The 21,962-nt window shown below is 48.4% G+C and overlaps 1 protein-coding gene across 1 annotated transcript in view; it reads right to left on the minus strand.

Moving 5' to 3' along the window:
• LOC147886358 (uncharacterized) overlaps window positions 1–21,962 on the minus strand; it is a 176,163-nt gene that overhangs the window by 30,717 nt on the left and 123,484 nt on the right. The window contains exons 9-10 of the mRNA XM_087395630.1: window positions 3,039–3,147; window positions 2,781–2,849 (exon numbers count right to left, since the gene is read on the minus strand). Of these exons, the coding sequence (XP_087251756.1) occupies window positions 2,781–2,849; window positions 3,039–3,147 (178 nt within the window). The remainder of the gene's footprint in view (window positions 1–2,780; window positions 2,850–3,038; window positions 3,148–21,962) is intronic.

The following is a 21,962-nucleotide window of genomic DNA, read 5'->3' on the forward strand; positions in this document are numbered from 1 at the left end:
CCATAACAAGGGGGGGTTGTCCGTGGTCATGGGCCACAAGGACAACAACAAGCTGGTCCAATTGGACAACTGCAAGCGCAACCACCTTTAGGTGTTACTCCTGAGCAAGAGAGGTGGGATGCTTATGATGCCCAAGCATTATCTCTATTATCACTTCATGTAAAGAAGTTCATAATTTCTCATATTCGGTCTTTCCTGAAGGAACATGGTGGAAAGAGGGATAGAGAGAGGGTAGGCTAGGGAGAGAGGAAATGATACTCAAAAGGAGACATAATGAAATGGAAATGAAATGACTAGAGCAATGAACAAAAATGAGAGTACTCACATGTAGACCAAAGAGCTTGTAGCTTGATACTTGATTGATATGACACTAGACAAGTACAGCTCTTATATAAGAGCACACACACACATATGAACACCTATGCATATGGGATAACTCCCAATATGACACGTGGCATCCATAGGACACACTAGATTAGAACTCACACTAGAACACACTAGAACACACATTTTTGACTCACTTTGGCTTCATATTCCAACATTTCCGAACTACAAAATCAGCTTGGGATATTTTGGAGAGCATGTATTAAGCTCGAAATGAGGCTAGAGTCTCACTTTTGCGCAGGGAGCCTAATAGTGTGCAAATGAATGAAGGGGACCCTATGCACGAACATGTCGATAGAATTCAAGACTTGCGTGAGCAACTCTTGAATATTGATGAAGTAATTCCAAATGCACAGCTTGGTTCCACTACCTTGAACTCCTTATTGGAGTCATATCTCTCTTTTCACACATCTCTCAATCTTTTGATATCCGAATCCTCTCACTTTTAAAGAGTGGTACCACTATTATTGCAGGAGGAGCAGACTTGAAAGAATATGGCATCTCATTCTCGTAGTGGAGAGCAAGCATTTTGAGCTACAAATAAGGGCAAGAAAAAATATCAGTCCAAACATGATGACAGTCATGGTTCTTGCAGTGCTTCTAGACATGCAAGTGAGAAGGATAAAAAGGATCCTGCCAAGCCATTTAAGAAAGGTCGATGCCATTATTGTAAGAAGCCGGGTAGTCACATTAGTGAGTGCCCAAAGAGGCTTGCACAGGAAAACAAAAAGAATCACGTATGGTTGTTTCAGATTCAGCCCCATGATAAAGGATGAGATGATACTGTAGCCAACTATGTTGGCATGAATGGGCCCTTTTCACTTGCAGCTATGATGCCTCATGGGAAGCACACACATTTAGCACAAATGAGAAGGCAGAGACATGGTATTTTGATAGCGGTGCATCCTGCCATCTTGCTTCATGGAAATCTTTGTTTCACATGTTATCCCATGCACTGTTGGTAAGAGAGTCCCGTGCGCCAATAAATCTTCTTATCCTGTTAAAGGGATTGGCGAGATTATGCTCACAGCTGTGGATGGCTCCGATCTCTGCATCCACGATGCTGCTTTATTTGTTCCCGGGGTCAAGAAGAATTTGCCTTCAGTGTCCTCTTTCACAAAAAAATCATCTTCGAGGATGGTAGATGTATGGTCCGTGATATGTAAGAGTATTGATAGGCAGACTTCGTCCGGATGCAGCTTAATGCCTATCAGAAGAGAGCACATTCCGCTTATGTTGCTTCTATATCTACCTCTACTATGCAGGCTGTACAGAGCACAGTTATGGCATGCCAGGTTTGGGCATGTGGATTATGACAGCCTTTTATTATTGCAAAAATCTTGCACGGTTGATGCCTTACCTCGTTTAGAGACCCCTGCAAAGCCAATCTGTGAGGGCTGTATTTTGGGGGAAATGCATAGATTTTCTTTTCCAAATCGAGGGGAGGAGTATATGCCCAAGGCGTTGATAGATTTTTTGGCTGAAAAATGCATTAAACATCAATGTACAGTCCGGTATACTCCTAAGCATGATGGACTGGCTGAGCTGAAACATTGGTTGCTCATGGAGATGGGGAGATGCATGTTGAAGGCGAAAGGGCTTCCACACAAATTGTGGGTGGAAGCCATTATTGCCCATTTTGAATAGGTGTCCCACAAAAGCACTTGACAGTAAGCCCAATATGGGTTACTTTCCTACATTCAATTGTGTAAATGATACACATCACATGTGCCTCGAGAATTGCATGGCAAGCTTGATGATAAAGCAGAAAAATGCATTCTTATTGGCTTTTATTGCATTCCTAGGCTTTTATCTCTGTGACTACCCTAGCTTTGTACTTCATCCTTGTTGTTGCAATTTCATTTCAGCTCCATTCTCTCACGTTCTCTCGCTTCCATTTCCAAAGGTGAGAGGAAAGGGAGGGCGGGGGCCTGCGAAGGAGGCAGAAAGCGGGGCGGATAATAGGTCACACATGGGGGAGGAAGAACAGATGCTAACTATGTTTGGATATAGGGAGACTGCCAATTCAGACGTTGACTATGCTCCCCCCCTCCCCCCGCCCCCGCCCCCCCCCCAAACCCCCTCTGAAAAAGACTTCTATCAAGTATGCAAAAGCCCATGCTCAAGGCAAGAATACATCATGCATACTATGAGAGGTTCAAGCCCTATTCATCAAAAAATCCTGGTGAAGATCCAGGCTGCAGCTAACTATGTTAACTATGTTTAAAAAAACAGATTTACACAAAAAAAACTGAAATTGTAGTTCAGGCCAGCACAAAAACAATATTACCCTCCCATACCACCACCTATTCTATCTCCTAGCCTGCATGTATTACTATATTTATATAGCATGTTACCCGCCTCATTTGAAAAAGAGAGTTGTAGCATAGCAATACCATTTCCTCCCGACATCCCCTGTTAAATGACAGGTTCCAAAGAAGTCGAAGTGTGCCACACATTAGAGACTGCATGCAAACAGAAAATGATGGCTTTCATTTTACATTGGTGAGGAGAAGCTACATCACCTAGAAGAAAGCTGTCAGATCTTCGACTCTATTTATATTATGTCTTGAAGAAACCACATACTGAATCAGAAAATATGTTTAAAAGACAAAGACTCTCAAAGCACATCTCAATAAATCCAAATGTTGAACCTCATCCTGAAACTGCAGGATGTGGACAAGCTTATAAATTATTCCACTTTCTTTCATTGCATCTAGATTCTCCTTGAAAATACTTAGTTTCTTCAAAAATTCAAGTGTCCTGCAAAATTTACCATTCAAGAACAAAAATTCAAGTGTCCTGCAGAATTTACCATTCAAATATAGAACTTCACATTTCTCTTTCCAAATTGGGCTCAACTTTATTTCTTAACTATGCATATACTTCTGTTACCTAACTTACATTAAAAGCAGAGAATTAGAAAGGAAAAGTCAACCATTTAGCTATGTGTTAGAAAGGTATGTGGAAATCCAGCGAAGCAATATAGATAGAAGGTGCACTTGATTGCCACAGAAAACATATTTTGGGAGAAAGAGACATGATACATTTTAAACAAGACGTGCAAAGGCAAAGGGATCATCAGTGATGACGCCAAAAAATCTTTACAGTGTCCTTCAAGATAGGACATGCACTTGTGAGCCAAAGAAACCATGACTTTTATTTTTATTTTTTTAATAAAAGAGTGATATATTCCATTCAAAACAAATCATACAACAGGTGGGAGAGAAAGTACTCTATCCCTAGCCTCAACAATGTGGCAAAAAAGCCATGGAGGTGGTCTAAAATGCCACGACATCCCAAAAGGGGTCAAATGAAAAAATAATGAGCAGTCCCATGTCCTCATGAAGGATATAAGTCTCCCACGAGCTGCCAAAGAGGTGCCTGTACATCACTCCCACTGCCTCCTCAGAGTGAAGATAATCTCCGCCCAAATGGAAGCGAGAGTGTCGGTCTCCGTGCATAAATGGCCCCCAAGGACAAAAGAACATCGCGAACACCATATCCGCCATAGGGTAATGCTGGAAATCACCTCCCAGGCTGACCCTGCAGCTGAAGCAGGCATGGAATCATGAGCTGGTACCGGTACCAAAAGTAAATCCTGCGGCTGCATGATGCTGGCCTCTGTGGGACCCCGTCTCTGGCGACACTGCATGAAGAAACCGTGGTCTCCTGGCTCTGACTCAAAGAGAGTAAAGGCTCCAGATCCTCTCCCCCAAAGGGCAGTGCCCCAAGTCATCAAAAAGGACTCAGATGTAACATATGAGAACAACCTAAAGATACATGTCCATACCACTCTAGAGCTGGTGCAACTCCATAAACAATGCTTGCTAGATTCCTCTGCAAGCTGACAACACATACACAAGGAGGGTCTACCCATCTGCTGAAGCCAAGTACCCACATGTATGCCCCTATGTATAGTGAGCCAAAGAAAGTAGGAGACTTTCTTGGCTCTACTGATGCCCCAAAAGTGGGTCCAGTAGCTTTGCAAGAGCTCTGCAGTAAATCCCTGTGCGTGCCAATGCTAGGAAGCAGATGGTAGGTGATGAGAGTCTCTCTGCTAAAGCATGTAACCTGCCCTCGTCGAGTACTGGAAAAATGAAAGAGGACGAACGCCTGCCACCGGAGCAGGCCATGCCCACTCACCTGGGTCCCAGTCAAGCTCCACAAGAGGTCGACCCTGAAAAATCCAAAGTCTCCATCTAGTATCCTCTGCAATGGTCAACCTGGAAGGATCTGTGGCCCATTCCTTACCCAGGCAACCAATGACCCTGACTCTCTGCCAAAGGAGCTCCTGTCGATCCAAGGGCTGAGTGGGATACAATCTGTGAGAGGAGTCCGTCTCAAAATAAATAAACGGTGCCGGTCCTAAACGAACTCCAATGCATAGCGCAGCCTCACTAAAACAACCTGACCAAGTAGAGATGGGATAAACATAGGCTGGATCTGTAAGTATATCCCTCCACTCCTGAGGAATAGCTCTCATGATCAGTAATCTGGTGGCAGCAATCTGTCCAAGTGGCCCATGTCTATCTTTGATCACCTCCTCTGACATCTCCACACCTCCCTTGAACCAATCTCCGACTGTCACAACCCCTGAGCATGCCATCTGGCCAAGGGAGTCCTAGCTTCTGTACCAGGGGAAGATCCCTGGTACCGAACCAGGGGGTTATGGTAAAGTGGCTGTCTGGCAATTTCCTCTCTGAAGGAGGGAACTGCTCTGATGAGGTGCTGTCGAAAATGATCCCATATCCTTTTCACAAGTGGTGAGGAAGGCTGAGAATGCTGGTCCATCAGGAAGATCCAACTGACTCTACCTGCCCACTGACCTGCTGCTCTGGGGGTGCACTGGTGAATCCCATGCAGTACGAACTGCTTCCACGGCTAATCTCCTGGAGTCAAACCTCTAACAAGAAGTTTGACTAAAAGAGCTCTGCTCTGCATCTCTGGATCAAGAACCCCAAGTCCTCCCTGCGAGAAGGGTAAAGTAATAGTATCCCATGAAACTCTGGCCCTAGTGTCCTCAGAACCATCACCACCACTCCACAGAAAGTTCCGAAGCAATCTCCTCACCTGACGGATCGAGTCAGCATGAAAGCACCAACATGACGCAACGTACCACATAGTCGCTAGTAGAACCTGGTTGAGTACTAGCGCTCTTCCGGCCAAAGAAAGTCTAGCCGTACTCCAATAGGCTAGCTTTCTCCGGATACTCTTAAGAACTAGGGCAAACTGTTGCGTCAGGGACACCTCAATGCCAACCTGGAAGCCTAGATATCTCGTGGAGGTGCCTTTGGGTATCCATACAAAGCCTCTGTCTCCTCCTCATGTTGGGGTATCTTGTTGAGCTCCAATCCAGATGCCTTTTGATTTGTTCCAATTGACAAATCGCCTTGACGCTAGGCAGAACTTGTCAATTGAATCCGCAGCAGTAGCAAGACTATATGCATCTCCTCTGACTGTCAGTGCCGTGTCATCAGCAAACTCAGTGTCCAGAAGCTCCTACTCTTGCCGGATAGGCAGATGAAGGCCCAAAGTGCCATGACTGGTAGCCTGCATAAAGTATCCCATAGCCTCCGTTGCAAAAAGGAAAAGGTAAGGTGCAAGCGGGCATCCCTGTCGTACCGATCTGGATAGCTGAAAAGCCAGTCCTCTGCCTCCACAGACCACCATCCTGCTAGAGGAGTGAGAGTAAAGTGAGGAGACCCATAAGATCCATCTATCACTGAAGCCTAGCCTCCTCATAGTGCCCTCCAAGAAACCCCAGTCCACCCTGTCATAAGCCTTCTCAAAATCGAGAAGGAGAACTGCAATCTCCTGCTGACTCTCCTTCGCCCAGTGAGTGGCCTCCCAAAAAGTGAAGATCTTATCCAAGATACTCCGATCTTGGACAAATCCTGTCTGAGTAGCTCTGATGATATCTTGACAACATAGGCTTTAAGCGAAGAGCCAAGGTCTCCAATTACATAGGACTGTCTTGTCTCCCCCTTTCGGGATGAGACAAATCATACATGTGCATAATGTCTCGCCCAACGATCCTGTATCGAGAGCCTCTGAAAAGGCAAAAAGTAGATGAGGCCCAATCGTATTCCAAAGAGCTCTAAAAAGAAGTGGCGACAAACCGTCCTCCCCCGGGCATCTATCTCTAGGCAGCTCATGTAACGCATCCGCGATCTCCAGAAGTGATAGTGGGCTATCCAAAACATGACTCATCCTGTTTGAGACCATCTGGGGGACATGACTCCAAATCTCCTCTCTGGCTCTGATCATCTCCTCAGTGACTAGATCGACGGTGTAAAGAGTGGAATAGATATCAGAAGTGATCTCAACAAGACGGTGAGGGTCCCCGTCTGAAGAGACCCGGCCTCATCCACAAGTCTACGAAGACTGTCCGAAGAGTATCTCTGACCCACTGCCCTGAAGAACTCTCTAGAGCATCTATCTCCCTTCTGGATCCAGAAAGTTTGCTGGGAGTAAAACCTAAACTGGGTCCTCTTGCCTTGAATCTCCTCTAGTCTCTCCTGAGCCTCCAAAAGCTGCCCTCTGATGAAAAGAGAATGAGAAAAACTCTGAATCAATCTCTGAAGTCTAGATACCTCCGCCCTTGCGTTCCGATCTCTGATTCTGAGCTTTTCCTTCTCCTCTTTTGCCCTCAACTAGCAGGCCATGCTGACTCTAGCCAAAGCCCCCTCTACCCACATCAACCAGCCCTGATCCACAGGAGTGTCCTCTGACAATCAAGCCTCTCTCAACCGTTCCACGAACTCTGTGTCCTGAAAAACAAAGTCCGGAACTCTCACAGAGCTTGTGCTCTCCAATCGAGAGGTAGGGAGAATCTGTAATAGGACTGGAGCATGGTCAGATAAAACATAACCCGGGCGGATCCCAATCTGTCCTCCTCTGGCCTGGCCCCATTGGCCAATATAAAACCTATCAAGTCTGACCAAAGAAAGAGAGCCATGGCAAACCCCGGACCAAGAGAACTGAGACCAAGTGACGAAAGTCGTCCAATCGAGCTGCATCATGAAGTCTAGCATGCAAAACAAAACTATCCCACTCCACTCTCTCCCTATCAGAAAGGCCACCCTCTGTCTGGCCCGACTTGTCTTCAGAGAATTCAACCATGTTGAAATCTCCTCCAACAATCCAGGTGTCTGCTTGAGGAAGGGACTCTCTGAGCTGTCTCCAAAAAGCCCGTCTGTGGGCTAGATCCGTGGGAGCATACACATTGATAACACCAACTGCTGTGCTCTCAATCTGAAGAATAACATAGCATGCCCTGCTCTCCACTAGTGTACCCTCTTGGGTGATCTTTGAGGCCCACCTGCCTGAAACTGAAATGCAAACTCCCCCCCTCGTGCCATCCGCTGGGCTCCAATATGTCCGGCTCTGTCCTCTGAGTAAGGATCTGCATCTGTCAATCTTGTCTTGGGAGAGCTTATGCTCTTGGATAAGCACAATGTCTGGAGGGGACCCTAAGGAAATAAACCGAAGGGAGTCCCTAAGCAACTGCAATCTAGGAACTCCCGATCTACGACCATCTGCATTTGAGGTAAATCTGCAGCCGTTCAGTCCTCTCACATTCCAAGAAATGATGGACAACCTAGACATCGGATGGAAGTGAGGGGGTGCAGTGGCAGCGGCACAAATCACTCTCTCTGACGGTGCAATCCAAAGTCGGTCTCTGATCAAACTCCAAATCTGCCCCAACTCATGTAAAATGGCTCCATCCAAAGGAATAGTACTCTGGCGCGAACTGAGGAGCTGAAAGTCAAACCAACCAGCACTCCTGGGCAAATCAAAGTCTCCCTGAATCTCAAAGAACAGAAACAGAAAGGCCCTGCCACCGAAGCCAGGTCGAAGAGTCCTAGGGTAAGAATGAATCTACAAGCCGACAATACGGTGAACCGAAGAAAACTGAGTCATGCTCATGAGCTGTCTAGCAATCTCGCTGTCAAGTAACTCAGCTGACCAGCTTTCGCTCCCCCGAGATCGAAAGCTGCCTGCGGAGAAACGAAGAATGTGCCCCTCTCTGGAGAGAGTAACAGATCCCAAGTACTCCTCTACCTCCTCTGACCGTCGACAAAATACCGGGAGAAGTTCCAATCGAGTGAGGGAGTCTGTGGAAACCCCTCGAGCCAAAAAGGGCCAAAACTCAACGAGCAAATCTCTGTCAACCATCCTGGGGTCAGGTCTAGGAGTCAGAAGAGCTGAAAAGAGCTGAGCCGTCCTAACTCTGCTCCTGGAATAGGTGAGAGGGAGAGGAAGAATCTGCGACGAGGTGCCTGTAAGCATGGGTGAGTGATAATCTCGCTCGATCTCATCTGCTAGGATCTCCCAACCCTCACGCCTATCTGGGTACTGAGCGAAATTTGTGACCGCACTCGCAAAAGATCTGGATAAACCAGGAGTGAAAAGCTGCGAGGACGAGGCACTGCTGGGAGGGGTGTCTAAAAGGACACTCCGCATAGCAACAAAAGAAGGTACTGTGCGACGGGAAAGAGAAAGAGGTCTCGGCGCATGAGATCCTGGGACGGGCTCTGACTCTGTCCTGTGTCGTGAAATACCACTCTCTCAATGGACTGCTGGGAAGAGGCATCCGTCACCGTAACTGCAGCCTGAGCAGTCTCCTGCTAGATAACTATCTCAATAACCAAAATTTGAACCTCCGGGGTAGTAGTGTCAAGAGTCATCAAATCCTGAGCTACTGTCTCCTGCATAGTGTGAAGACCTGCCTGCGGATGGTCCTCCGCATCTCCCCTTTCCGGGGTCTCCTGCACGTGTGTCTCGACTCCCTGAGCTACCATCTCCTGCACAGTGTCAAGACCTGCCTGCGGATGGTCCTCTGCATCTCCCCTTTCCGGGGTCTCCTGCACATGTGTCTCAACTCTCTGCCATCTGTGAGCTCGTACTTGGGGCTGCTCGTACTGCTGACTCTCCCTCTGTCTCCGTCTCCTCCGAGCTCTCCGTGATCCACTAGAGGCACCTCCAAGTTCTCTGAGTCCACTGGAGGCTCCCCCGGAGGAGTCTCCTCTCGCTCTACTGAATGAGTCGAAGCAGGCTCAGAGACCCCTGGAGGCTGAGCTGAAGGTTCTCGGTCACTCGTAGGATGAGGTGGATCCGGAGTCTCTGATCGAGGCCGACGATTGGGGCAATCCCTAATAAAGTGACCTCTCTTCCGACAGAAAAGACACTGATTAGGAAGACCCTCATACAAAACCCTCTGCTGCATCTGGACCCCATCTCCCGTGGAGTACGAAATCAAAGTAGGCAAAGGTCGAGGAGGGGGGAACTCTGAAGTGAGTCTGACCCTCGTAACACCTGTACCAGCAAGTGACTGAGCATAGGAAAGTCTAGAAAAACTACTACTAAGTATTTTTATTTTTTTAGAAGAACTACTACTAAGTATGCCTTAATATAAAAATCCAGGATTAGTTCTTGTGAATATTTAATACAAAATCATCTGAAAATATACTCATTTTGAGAGAAAGAGCCCATGCTAAGTTCTAAAGAAAGAAAACTCACGAGTTTCTTCTTTACAGCTGTTTTTCTTGAGAATTTGAAAGGGTGAGTCATTTTTTTTTTTTCCATGAAAAAGACTTCTATTAAGAACAAAAACCCGCGAGAGCAAGCTCAAAGCGGAATACATCATGAAATCATGAGGATAATAAAAAACCCCTCAGAGTGAGGTGGAAAGAAACCAAGGCTGAGGCTGAAAGTGCCATCTCAACCCTGTAGTAGATTCAGAGAAGAAAGGAGAATCCTTCCATTCCCTGAAGAAAGAAGCCCTCCTAGCTGAGGCTGCACGGGAGTCCCCCTGCATACCCGTCCATACGGCCATTAGAGTGTGTACGATGTCTGTCCAGATACTAGCCAATGTGTGCGAGGGATGAACCTGAGTACCCTCCATAGCCTCTGTGCATCTGGATCTCCAGATATGCCAGGCTGCTATGCTCGCTATAATCTCCCAAGAAGTATCCACAGAGGCATGTACAGCTGTAAAAGGACGGTGTGGAACCACATCCAACGAGCAGAACTCAACCCGATGATGTCGAACCGAAATGGCCCGAGAGGAGTCAAGTCCCTCATAGAAAACCTGAGGTCCTGTAAGAGAAAGCCAAGCCACCGAGCCCCAAGTCATAAAGAGTGGGGAATGGGCAAAGTGACTGAAGATCCTGGCTATCCCCATCCAAATCAATCTCGCCTGTCTGCAATCCCATAAGCAATGCTGAATAGACTCCGAAGCAGAAAGGCAACGAGGGCAAGTAGGGTCGGCTCCGAATCTGGACCTCCAAAGGTTCACTGCAATCCCTCCATAAATAGAAAGCCAAAAGAAGATAGTGATCTTTCTATTCCTGTGGGATTTCCAGAGCCTCCTCCAGAAGTACCTCTGCTGATCCGCAGTAATACCAAAAGTCTCCCAATGAGGAACCCTGGAGGGTCTCCAGCCTCTACTACTGAGCTGAAATCTCCTGGCATTACTGACCGTGTAACGAAAGAAGGGGATGGTCTTCTCTCGATGCCCCGCGTCAATCCACTCCCACTCTCCGGGGTCCCACTGTAAATACCTGATGGGAACTCCTCCATAGAGCCAAAGTCTCCAAGACCCGATGGATAGTAACTGGGGGCCAGGGTCTAAGAACCACTCTGAATCTGATCCCTGCATCAAAAGGCCTACGACCCTGATAGGCTGAAAAGCACACTCAAGCAATATATCATCTGTAGATCTGAGCAATCTGCCACCATCCTGGACACTGAAAACCAAAGCATCCTCCTGTGCATCTCGGAAGGCTAAGACCTGAAGTGGAACCCCGCCTCTCGAGAAAGTACCTGCCCAAGTGGAGGAAGTGAGAGGCATATCATCTGTGTCTATCCAAGCCTCTGGAAGGGCTGTCTCAATCTGCAAGATCCTCCCTGCACTCCCTCTGAGATGTCCTGTCAACCTTGACTTGGTTTCCTCTGGAAGCCTACGGAAGGCTTTCCAAGATCCCAAAGAAGAAGCAGGTCCCCTCTCCCACCTGGCCCACTGCATGTAGAGTGAGGCACCTAGTGGTCTGCCACGATCATCTAAAATACTGTCGTTCCACATGATGGGCTGCCTATCAATCTCTTCCCGGGAGGAAGGAGGAATCCTCCGAAGAGAGCTTCTGAAACTAGCCCAAGCTTTCATAATGGCAACCATGAGAGGGGATGAAGGTGATCTGAGGTGTGCTGAGGTGAAGATCCATCTAACACTGCTCATCCAGTCTCCTCCTGAGGAAGGTGTGCACCTCTGTATGCTGCTGATAAGAAAGTCCTTCCACGGTTCCTGTCCTGGCATAAGTCCTCGCACCACTATCTTGCAAAGTAAGGCTCTGCACTGTAAATCTGGATCAATAATATTGAGACCCCCATCCTGTGTAGGGAGGATGAGGGTCTCCCAAGCCACTCTGGCTAAGGCATCTGCTGTGCCATCAAGCCCACTCCAGAGAAAGTTCCTGATCGGTCTTCTGAGCTGAATGATGCAGTCCCTAGAACGGCACCAACATGAACAAATAAACCAGGCCGTGGCCAAGAGGACCTGGTTGACCACCACAACTCTAGAGGCAAGATCCAGCTTGGCTGAGCTCCAAAAGAGAAGCTTCCTTCTGATGCTCTCCAACACGGGAGCAAACTGCTGCGTGGTAGAAATACCCAAGCCGACCTGGCAGCCCAAATACCTGATAGGCACACCCCTCTGAACCCAAGTGAACCCTATGTCAAGTCCCCAAACTGGAGTGTCCTCATCACTGATCCAAAAGCCATTGGATTTATGCCAATTTATCTGCGCCCCTGCCGCCAAGCAAAATAAATCCAATGCTGTCCTGAAAGAAGTCAATGTCTGTGGAGAGGCATCCAAATAAATCGCTGTGTCATCAGCCAACTCACTGTCAAGCAGCTCCTCTTCTCTTCTGATAGGAAGTCTCAGCCCAAAGATGTCAGCTTGAGATCTAACATAGATGCTCATAGCTTCGGCCACGAATAAAAAAAGGAAAGGAGCAAGGGGGCATCCCTGACGGATTGATCTCGAAATCTGAAATCTCTCACCCCTTACCCCACAAGTACATTTGACTGCCTCCTTGTCCGTTTTTCAACCTCCACTTCATCAAGTACATTAACCATTTTTCTAGGCTCCACAAATCGATTATTCTAGAAATATTCCCTAATTTCCCATATGTCTGTGATTGAGTTTGATTGTTCGGGAGAAAAGCATCATGCAGTACATCAAATACACCCTAGAGGCAAGCTAGCAGCTCCTCCCTGTCTCCCAGTTCCCCTCAGCCCCCTCCCTCCCTTCTCAACCCCCCCTCCTCTCCTCTCAGCTCCCGCCCCCTTGCTGCCTCCCACCCGCCCTTCCTGCCCCCGCCTCCCCTTCCTTCACCTTGCCTCCCCGTTCTTGCCCGTCGCCCTCCTCTCAGGCCCCCCACCTACCCCCTCCTACCCCCCGCAAGCCCTCTCAGCCCCCTCGCCCCCCTCCCTTTTCCCCCACCCTACCCTTCAGCCTCCCCCGCCATCTGCCCTACGTCTGCCTCCCATTCTCAGCCCCTCACACCACCTTCTTCTCAGCCCCTCCCCCTTTCTCAGCCCTCCTCTCAACTCCTCTCACTCCCTTTCTCTCTCTTTCACCCTCTAAGAGAAAGATAGAGCTCAAAACTCTGTTTGAGTCGACCTTTTACCCACCATCGACACATGGCACATTCAATCAATCCCCGTCCGGGCCACCGGCCGCTAGAATGTGCACAATTTCAAAAGACGAGTTGCTACAGCTTCAGAAAGATGTGGAATTGGAGTCTTCCACCACTCTTTCGCTCACATCTTTGCCCCTCACTCTTCAAGACTTCAAGCCAGAGATTGGATGCTTGTGGCCCTACTTTCTGACCTCACCCATGCCTTAATGATGTTCGTTTATTGGGACGAGGGTTCTTCCAGGTGGGCTTGGATTCTCCTGAAGCTGCGGGCACGGTTCTCAAAGCCAACCCATTGCGATTGGGTTATAAAAAGATCTTCTTGGATCCTTTCAAAAAGGGTTTTGAGCCAGTAGAAGAGGATAGTCATGGCACTTCCCTCTTCAAGTTCCCCATCCTTCCTCAGGTTTACTATCAGCTATTCACTTTGATTGAAGAGAGGTTCGAAATTCACATCGAGACCCCCCTCTCCCTGATTTACCCTCTTTAGCAACAGAGGCGATCAGATTGGATGGGGTTCCTAGAGTCAGGGTTATCGTTGATGACCCTAACTTTCCGATGATCATGTCATGCTCCAGCACCCTGATGGTTCTTTTGTTCGACACAGAGTTGAGACTGTGAGCAGACATGACTAGTGTAGGATTCGTAGGACCTTTGGACATTTTGCTAGGAATTGTCCGAGAAAGAAAAAGAGGCCCAAAAGCCTTCTAGTGCAGCTCCTCCGCGACCTCAAACTATTCCTCCTCAAAGTGTTCCTCCAGCACCGCCTCAGACACGTGCCACTCGGCACGCACCCGTTGCTCCAGTCGTCTCTTGTTGGGTTCCAGTTAGTGTCCGTGCACCTTCACCACCACTAGATCAAGATGAGCCCTCACACATCTGTACGCAACCATCATTGATCCTAGGGTGGCTTCCTCATCAAGAGGACGAGTTCTTTTACTCGTAGATTTTCCTCTGCTTGGTTCTCTTCCTCACTCTTTGAGCAAGAGGTCTTCCCCATCGAGGGGTTTATTTCTGCTACTAGGTCGGGTAAGGTGTTCCATGCTACTTCCTCCCACTAATAAGGATTGTTAGTTGGAACTTACAAGGCCTCGATGTTTTACCACATCGCCACCATAGATAGGTTATCCGTATTTAGCTCCATCAAGGCGCGACCAAGGGCTCCATTGACATTCTTTTTATTCATGAACACAAGCTAGATGCCAAAGCTTGTGCTAATTTTTCAGTTTTCGATTATTTTCTTTCCCTAGTGGTTGAACGCAGTATCATCATTCCCTCCGAAGTTCAGTGGTTCATTCTTCTGATTGAAGGACATAAGGTTGGTCTTCTCAAAATTGATGCCCCTAACAATCGAGGGGATCATGTCCTTCTATGGAAGGAACTTCTTTCTTGATCCCGCATTTCTCATAGGAGGTGACTTCAACATGGTGGAGTTGCCTTCTAACAAGGAGAGGGGTAGAGAAGAAGGTATTCACTCTTAGGAGAGAGCAGCCCGGGATGCCTTTTTGTTCTAATTCAGTACCAAAGATGTTTGGTTGGATGATGTGTTTCACACTCTATCACAGTCTCTCCAATTCTCTTGGTCGAACAGGAGATCTCATATGCCCATTCATACATGCATTGACATATTTTATGTTGACGATTGAGCTTTGGAAAGAGGTGGCTCGATATGCATTTCTCCCAAGATCTCTACTTCAAATCACTTTCCAATGGTATTGATGGTTTCCGAGCCTCATAGGAGAGGTCGTTCTACCAATCTCAGGATTTTGGATGCCTTATATGCATAGAAGGACCTCACCGAGGCAGTTTTACAGATTTGGGTTTCTCATATGTAGGGTGGAGTGACATCCCCTTCACATGTGCAGCAGCTCTCTCTAATATTAGTTACTTCTATCATTTGGTCGATTCTCCATTTGGCCTCTGGCCTTACCGGCAATTGGAAGCCCTTCAGAGGGAAGAGCAAAAACGTGGATGCAGGAGCACCTTGTTGCCAACAAGGGCTCTTTAGCAAACATTGCTAGATCAAAAAGTAGACTGTGCCTTTCATGTACGAGAGTCTTTTTGGACTCAGAGGGGTGGTAGAGTCAATAAGCATTTTTTCTCTCCTCATGGCCCGAGACATAGTAGGGAGAGTGTCACTCAACTTATTGACTCAAACGGGGTTTTGCAAACAGATCCAAATGCCGTCATGCAATAGCTATTGATTTTTATGCCTCCCTTCTTGAAGTAGATCTAGTCAGAGATGATCCCAGGGTTCATATTTAGCAGCATATTCCATTATTTGTGAAACAATATATGAGGATCTCGTTAGATGCACCTTTCACCAATATGGAATTTCAATAGCAATAGCGAGAGTTCTCTACCCCCCGCTCAGCCCTCCGCTACCCCCCCGCTCAGCCCTCCGCTACCCCCCGCTCAGCCCTCCGCTACCCTCTGCTACCCCCCCCCCCCCCCGCTCATCCCTCCGCTACCCCTCCGCCACCCTCACTCAGCCCCCCCGCTAAGCCCCTGCTACCCTCTATTACCCCCCCCCGCTCAGCCCTCCGCCACCCTCCGCTACCCCCCGCTCAGCCCTCCCTAGGCACTGTTGCAGCTACCCGCACCCCCCTTCTCGCTCCTCGCTCCCACTCCTGCTCAGCCCCCTGCTCCCCTCAGCCACCCCTCGCTCCCCTCAGCCCGCTCAGCCCCCCGCCCCTCGCTCCCGCTCTTCCCCCTTCTCGCTACCCGCACCCCCCCTTCTCGCTCCTCGCTCCCGCTCAGCCCCTCGCTCCCCTCAGCCACCCCTCACTCCCCGCTACCCCCTCACTCAGCCACCACCCACCTCCCTCCCTCCTTTTCCGCTCATCCACCGCCCCCCCCCTTCCCTTCTCTACTCCCCTTGCCACCTTTTATTTTTTTTGGGAAAAAAAAAAGGAAACCACAACCACCTTTTTTTTTTTTTAATAAATAAAATAAAAATCCTCACTATCTTAGCCTCTCTTCCTTCTCCACCTCTTGGCTGCCTCTCCACTTCAGGATTCCGCACTACCTCTCCACCACCTCGCACTGGATGTGCCTCCCATTATGGGGGGGGAACCGGTGCTCCCGCTCCAGGCTGAACATTGCACCTGCACCCCAAGAGAATGGGGGACAAAGCCAAGAAAGACGAAAATAACAACAACAACAAAAAGCAAACGACACAACTGAATTTGGAGGATGTGAACACACGCTACAACTGAAGTGGACTCGGGGTAAACAGCAAGGCAAAGGTAGGACCCGCCTCAGCTTCTTCAGCATCTATCTCTACCTCAACCTCAACCTCAACTCCCGCTACAGTGTCAGTTTCGTTTTCAGCTCCAACCTCAGCTCCCTCTATCTCTATCTCTACTTCGGCTTCAGTCCCCCCAGCCCTAGTTCCAGTCTCAGCTCCATTTACATCTACAATGAGTGACATACTCATGCCCATGGCGCCGGTTGTTGTTCCCCTTCCCTCTTCTCCTGTTACAGCTCTCGCACAGCTTATGACACCGACTTCGGAGGTGTCATACACTGTGCCGCATTACGCTTCACTCTCCCCTCTCCCTCTCAGTCAGCCCACCCTCCCACGCCCCGTTGGGACTGCCTCATCCATTCCACTGTCATCTCCGTTCCTCACTCAGCCACCGTCCAGTTTTCGAACTCAGTACCACTCTTTCATGCCACAGTCACCACAGTTTCAGCATGGACGTGGGTGGACTGACACACCGGAGGCCCGTGAGACCCTACTCACGGAGATACATAGTTTTCGTGAGCGTGAGATGGAGCTAGCTCGCTTCGCACGGGAGCAGGTCCGCTTCAACCAGGAGCAGAGAAAGCATCATACAGGAGCATGCTAGGGCCATTCGGGAGCAGGCGGGTCTTATTCAGGGACTCAGACAGGATATCATGCAGCTCCGACAGGAGGTCACAGCCATACACACTGCCCCAGGGAGTACCCCGGTGGTCGAGGCACAGATTGAGAGCATGCAATCTTACAACACATGAAGAACCAGGATCTGTTTGTCGCAGTTTGCTACTTCCCCCCTGAGACCTCCCACTTTGCCAGAGTCCGAGGTGATGATGAGACATCCCCATTTGCTGCCCTTTATCAGTCCATCGTTGACTTCTCTAGCCGCGGAGCAGTCCTCCTAGTGGGGGACTTCAACGCGGGGACAAGGACCCGTCAGGTACCACTTCTTGATTTCAGAGATGATTCCACTCTACTGGCAGATGTTGACCTTGAGGAGGTAGGTATGCTACGGGTTTCGGCTGACAAGCAAGGTCCACTCTCATCCTATGGGCATGCCCTATTAGACCTAGGCAGAATACATGATCTCATTATCTATAATGGTCTTGACAGATGGCCCGCTTCAGGTGGTTTCACATGCTTTCCACATGGGGGGGGCTCCAGTGTTGTTGATTACATCACAAGATCCCCTGTCTTCACATCTCGCATTGCTGACTTCACTGTAGCACCTCTCCCCCCATGGGCTGATCACACTTACCTTTTGTTTCGCATCTCCACCTCCCTTCGCACAGCACCTTCCACCCCACTCAGTGCTTACTCCACCTACCTTGATATATGCTTTGATAGGGATCACTCACCTTCTTACTCTGGCCGTCTCTACATACTTCTCGCTTATATTGACTTCATACCCCTTTTAGAGGATCGTGATGCCCTTGTCACCCGCTCACTACACGAGGCTGCCATTCACGCTTTTCCCCACACCACCTGCTCCACCAGCTCACCACCCCCTGGAACCGTACCCTGTAATAGTTGGTACGATGATGAGTGTAAGGCCTTACGCCGTCAACTCAGATTCGAAACCAAAAACATTCTTCCGAGTGCACCAAATACGCTACGTGAATACCGTAGACTGGTATGGAGGAAGAAACTAGACTTCGTTCGTTGAAACGAGGAGGAGCTACTGAACATTTTGTTTAGTAACAACTCTGAGGACTTCTGGTGGAGATTTCTAGAAGGACGGTCCCCTCCGCCACTCACTGACACCCAATGCACGCACACTTTATGACATCCCAAATCAGCCAGTCCCTAGCCTCTCACACATGCCTCGTCCCACATCCGGCACCCTCTTCACTAGAGGAGCGATAAAGGATGCTACAATGAAACTTCATAATGGCTGAGCGAAGGATCATGAGGGACTATGCACTGAGTTCATTGCATATGGGATCAACCTCCTAGGCCCGATCTTAGCAAAGCTTTTTAATGAAGCGGTTTGTTTGGGATTTCCACACACTTGGACCATTAACACTATCTCACCCATCCACAAGGCAGGGGATCCCATGAGCCCGGAGAACTACAGGACCATTATGATTCGACATGTCATGTCCAAGATTTATGTATCAGTACTTGACTCTGAGGTTAGCAGACTTGCACAATGTCGAGGGCTCAGAGCAACAGGACAAGCCGGATTCCGGCATGATCATGGAACCATGGACCACATTCTGACGCTCAGATGTATCATCGAGGAGGCGAGGTCACGGAAGCAGAGGGTTTATTTGACACGGTCCCGAGAGCCCGCCTCATACGGTGCCTACAGGACTTGGGTTATGACTAGGAGATCGTTTCGGGTGTCATGGCACTACGAGGGAGTTTCTGGCAAAGTTCGGGTAGGATCCGGGTGGACAGACGAGATCATGAGTACCATCAGGGTCAAACAAGGGTGTCCTTTGTCGCCTACCTTGTTTGGCATCTACATTGACGAGCTTGAGACAGTGATGCAGACACAAGGGGGTGTAGGTTGCTCTCTTGCGGCCACATTGATCCAGATTTTGCTCTATGCAGATGACGTGGCTCTCTTGTCTTCCTCAGCAGAGGGGCTTCAGAGACACCTAGACGCACTACAGTCCTTTTGTGAGTCTCATGATTTGAAGGTCAACCTAGGTAAAACCAAGGTCATGATCTTCAATACATCTCGAGCCATCGTGCATCAGGAGCAGTTCACATTTGCGAGGTCATCTGTTGAGATACTTTCATCATACACTTATCTTGGGGTTATCTTCTTCGGACCGAGCTTCACTATGAAACCCGCGATGCAGGCACACTTGAGTAGAGGGTACGCCTCATTGGCCAGGCTAGAGAGGCAGTGCTTCCGCTCACTTTCAGGATCCACGCACCAAGGGGTTGCTTTTCTACTCCTTGGCTCGCCCAGCGGGGATGTATGGTAGTCCTTGTTGGGGGCCAGACTTGTCGGATACAGAGTGGGCCCGTGTGGAGCAGCTACAGGTTCTCATGCTATCACGGATGATTCGTGGTAAGTCATCCGTTCCTCACCATATCATTCAGGCTGAGTTTGGGTCACCCCCTTTACAGCTAGATGCTGCATTTCAGGTCATCACATATCTGTACCGAGTTAGGGAATATGGGGATTATACCTCGGGGCGTAGCAGGCTACCATGGATGGCTTTATCCTCTTCTATGGCACTTGCAGCAAGAGGAGATCAGAGGTGCTGGTATGCACGTACAGAGAGATGGTTTGAGCGACTGGGGCTCCACATGGATAGACTACCTCCCTTCCAGTATAGCATGGATGCTCCGTTCTCTCCCGTCTTATCACACGAGGTCAACCAAGTTATCCGTGAGGATCTACTACAGCTACACACTTTTCGGACCTGGTTGGAATTGAGTGAACTCCCAGTGAAGCTTAGCTTCTACAGAGATCACTTCTTACATATCACAGCGGAGGGTTTCATTGACCCACCAAGATACAAACAGATTCACCTACCCCACTCGATGAGGATCTCTCTTGGGCAGTTCCGGGTCTCTTCACACAAACTTCGCATCGAGAGCGGTAGAGCAGAGCGACTACCCAAGAAGCGGCGCATATGCACACTATGTGACATACAGGAAATTGAGACAGAGGAGTATTTCATCTTCAGGTGTCCTGTGTACTATGAGATCCGAGGACGTTTCCACTACCTCTTCAGAGATAGTTATGGGATTTTAGCCCATTTCCTCTCCTACCCAGACCAGCGGTGTTTGGCAGGTTTCATTCATGAGGCACTTAGACACCGCGAGAGGATAATCCGAGCACGGAGACAGAAGCAAAGTTCTTCCTCAGTTGATCCCTCTCAGAGCTCTATCACGGAGTTCTTTCAGCTAGATCACATGGACCCCAACGAGATGAGGCCTCGACGTGACCGTGACCTGGAGCCCGTGACCCAACAACTTAGACAGAGGGTCGACACACAGATCACACTTGGAGACATCCCCTCCTTGTTTAGAGTTGGAGCCCGACCGATGGGGGTCACAGTAGCCCTAGTCAGACGCAGAGCTACGACCAGGAGACGTGCCAGGACCGCACCTCTGAGTGGCCGACAGCACTCTATTGCCGACTTCATGCCTCCACTGCCTCATCCATCTTGATATCTTGCTATTGTTGGGGATGATGATGATATTGATGATGATGCTAAGATTGATATATAGTCGACCATTGACATGACTATGTTGTACTTAGGACTTAGTACTGACATTCTGCATTTTTTGCATTTTGCATTTTGCATTTTGCATTGCTATGGACGCTCGTTTAGTAGCTCCACTACCACAGCTCGTTGTATCAGGATTTTCACAGTCTCATAGACCCATCGGTCTTCCGAAGACTTTAATAAACTTTCTTTCTTTCTTTCTTTCTTCGTAAGGTCAATTAGATGGGCTTTCCCCAACATTCTTTATTGCCTGTTGGGATGAGATTGGGGACCCACATCACCTCAGCCCTGGAACTTTGGTACTATGCCTCGATCACTTACAGAGGGTCTCATTCATCTCAATCCAAAGAGGGCTTGCAGAAATTTGGTGTCACAATAGAGACCTATCACTCTCTTGGGCACCTTATATAATATTATGGCAAAAGCAATTAGCTTATGATTGTAGCACTTTCTTCTGGATCTCATCCATAATACGCAGATCTCATCCATAATACGCAGAGCGGCTTTGTGCATGGGAGGAGCCTTTTTTATAATATCTTTTCTTTTTGTGAGGCTTCGGATTGGGGCTATGCATAGCGGCCAAAAATTAGCAATATTTGAAAAAGCCTATGATAGGGTAGTAGATTGGGATTTCCTCGAGGGCACCCTTCATCGTTTTGGATTCTCAAATGGGGGATCTCCACTTTGTTCAGATCAGCCCACAACTAGGTGGTTATCAGAGGGATCAAGGAAGAAACAAAGAAAGTTTATTAAATTCTTCGGAAGACCAATGGGTCTATGAGACTGATAGAAAACTGATACAACAAGCAAAAAGGGTAGAGGTACTAAACGAGCATCATCACTCATGTTGAATTCTCAGTGCTAAGCAGTACATAGTCATATCATCAGTAATGGCATCATCGTCATCATCATCATCATCATCGAGTCAATCACCATCATAGGGATGCCCTCTCGCCCCTTTTCTTTTCTCTTTGTGACTCAAGCTATGAGCATTTTTCTTAGATCACAAGCTGATCTTTTTTGGGATGAAGCTTCCCTTGAGACATAATGAGGAACTCACAGACCGTGAGTTGGCAGATAACACTACTTTTTTTGGATGCCACTCCTCAGACATGCATTTCTTTTACGGCAGCCTTGGATTTGTTTTGTACTGCAGCTAGAGCACACATTACTTGGAGCAAATCAAATGGTCTTTGGATCAATGATCAGGACACTCCGGATTGGGGGGTTCATTTTGGATTTTCATGGATTCACAGCGGTGTTCCCGTCAAATATTTAGGATGCCAGGTTAATATGGGTATCTCTTCTTCACAACAGTTTGGTCCAATGTTAGGGAGCACAAGGAGAAAACTCCTTGTTTGAACTTCAGCCAAATTGGACCTGGCTTCTAGGGTGGTGGTTGTTAACCAGGTTTTTGCTGGCCACAGCATG

This window comes from Dipteris shenzhenensis, chromosome 24, assembly GCF_047967505.1.
Source record: "Dipteris shenzhenensis isolate YYH24624 ecotype China chromosome 24, Dip_SZ_1.0, whole genome shotgun sequence".
Classification (NCBI taxonomy): domain Eukaryota; kingdom Viridiplantae; phylum Streptophyta; class Polypodiopsida; order Gleicheniales; family Dipteridaceae; genus Dipteris; species Dipteris shenzhenensis.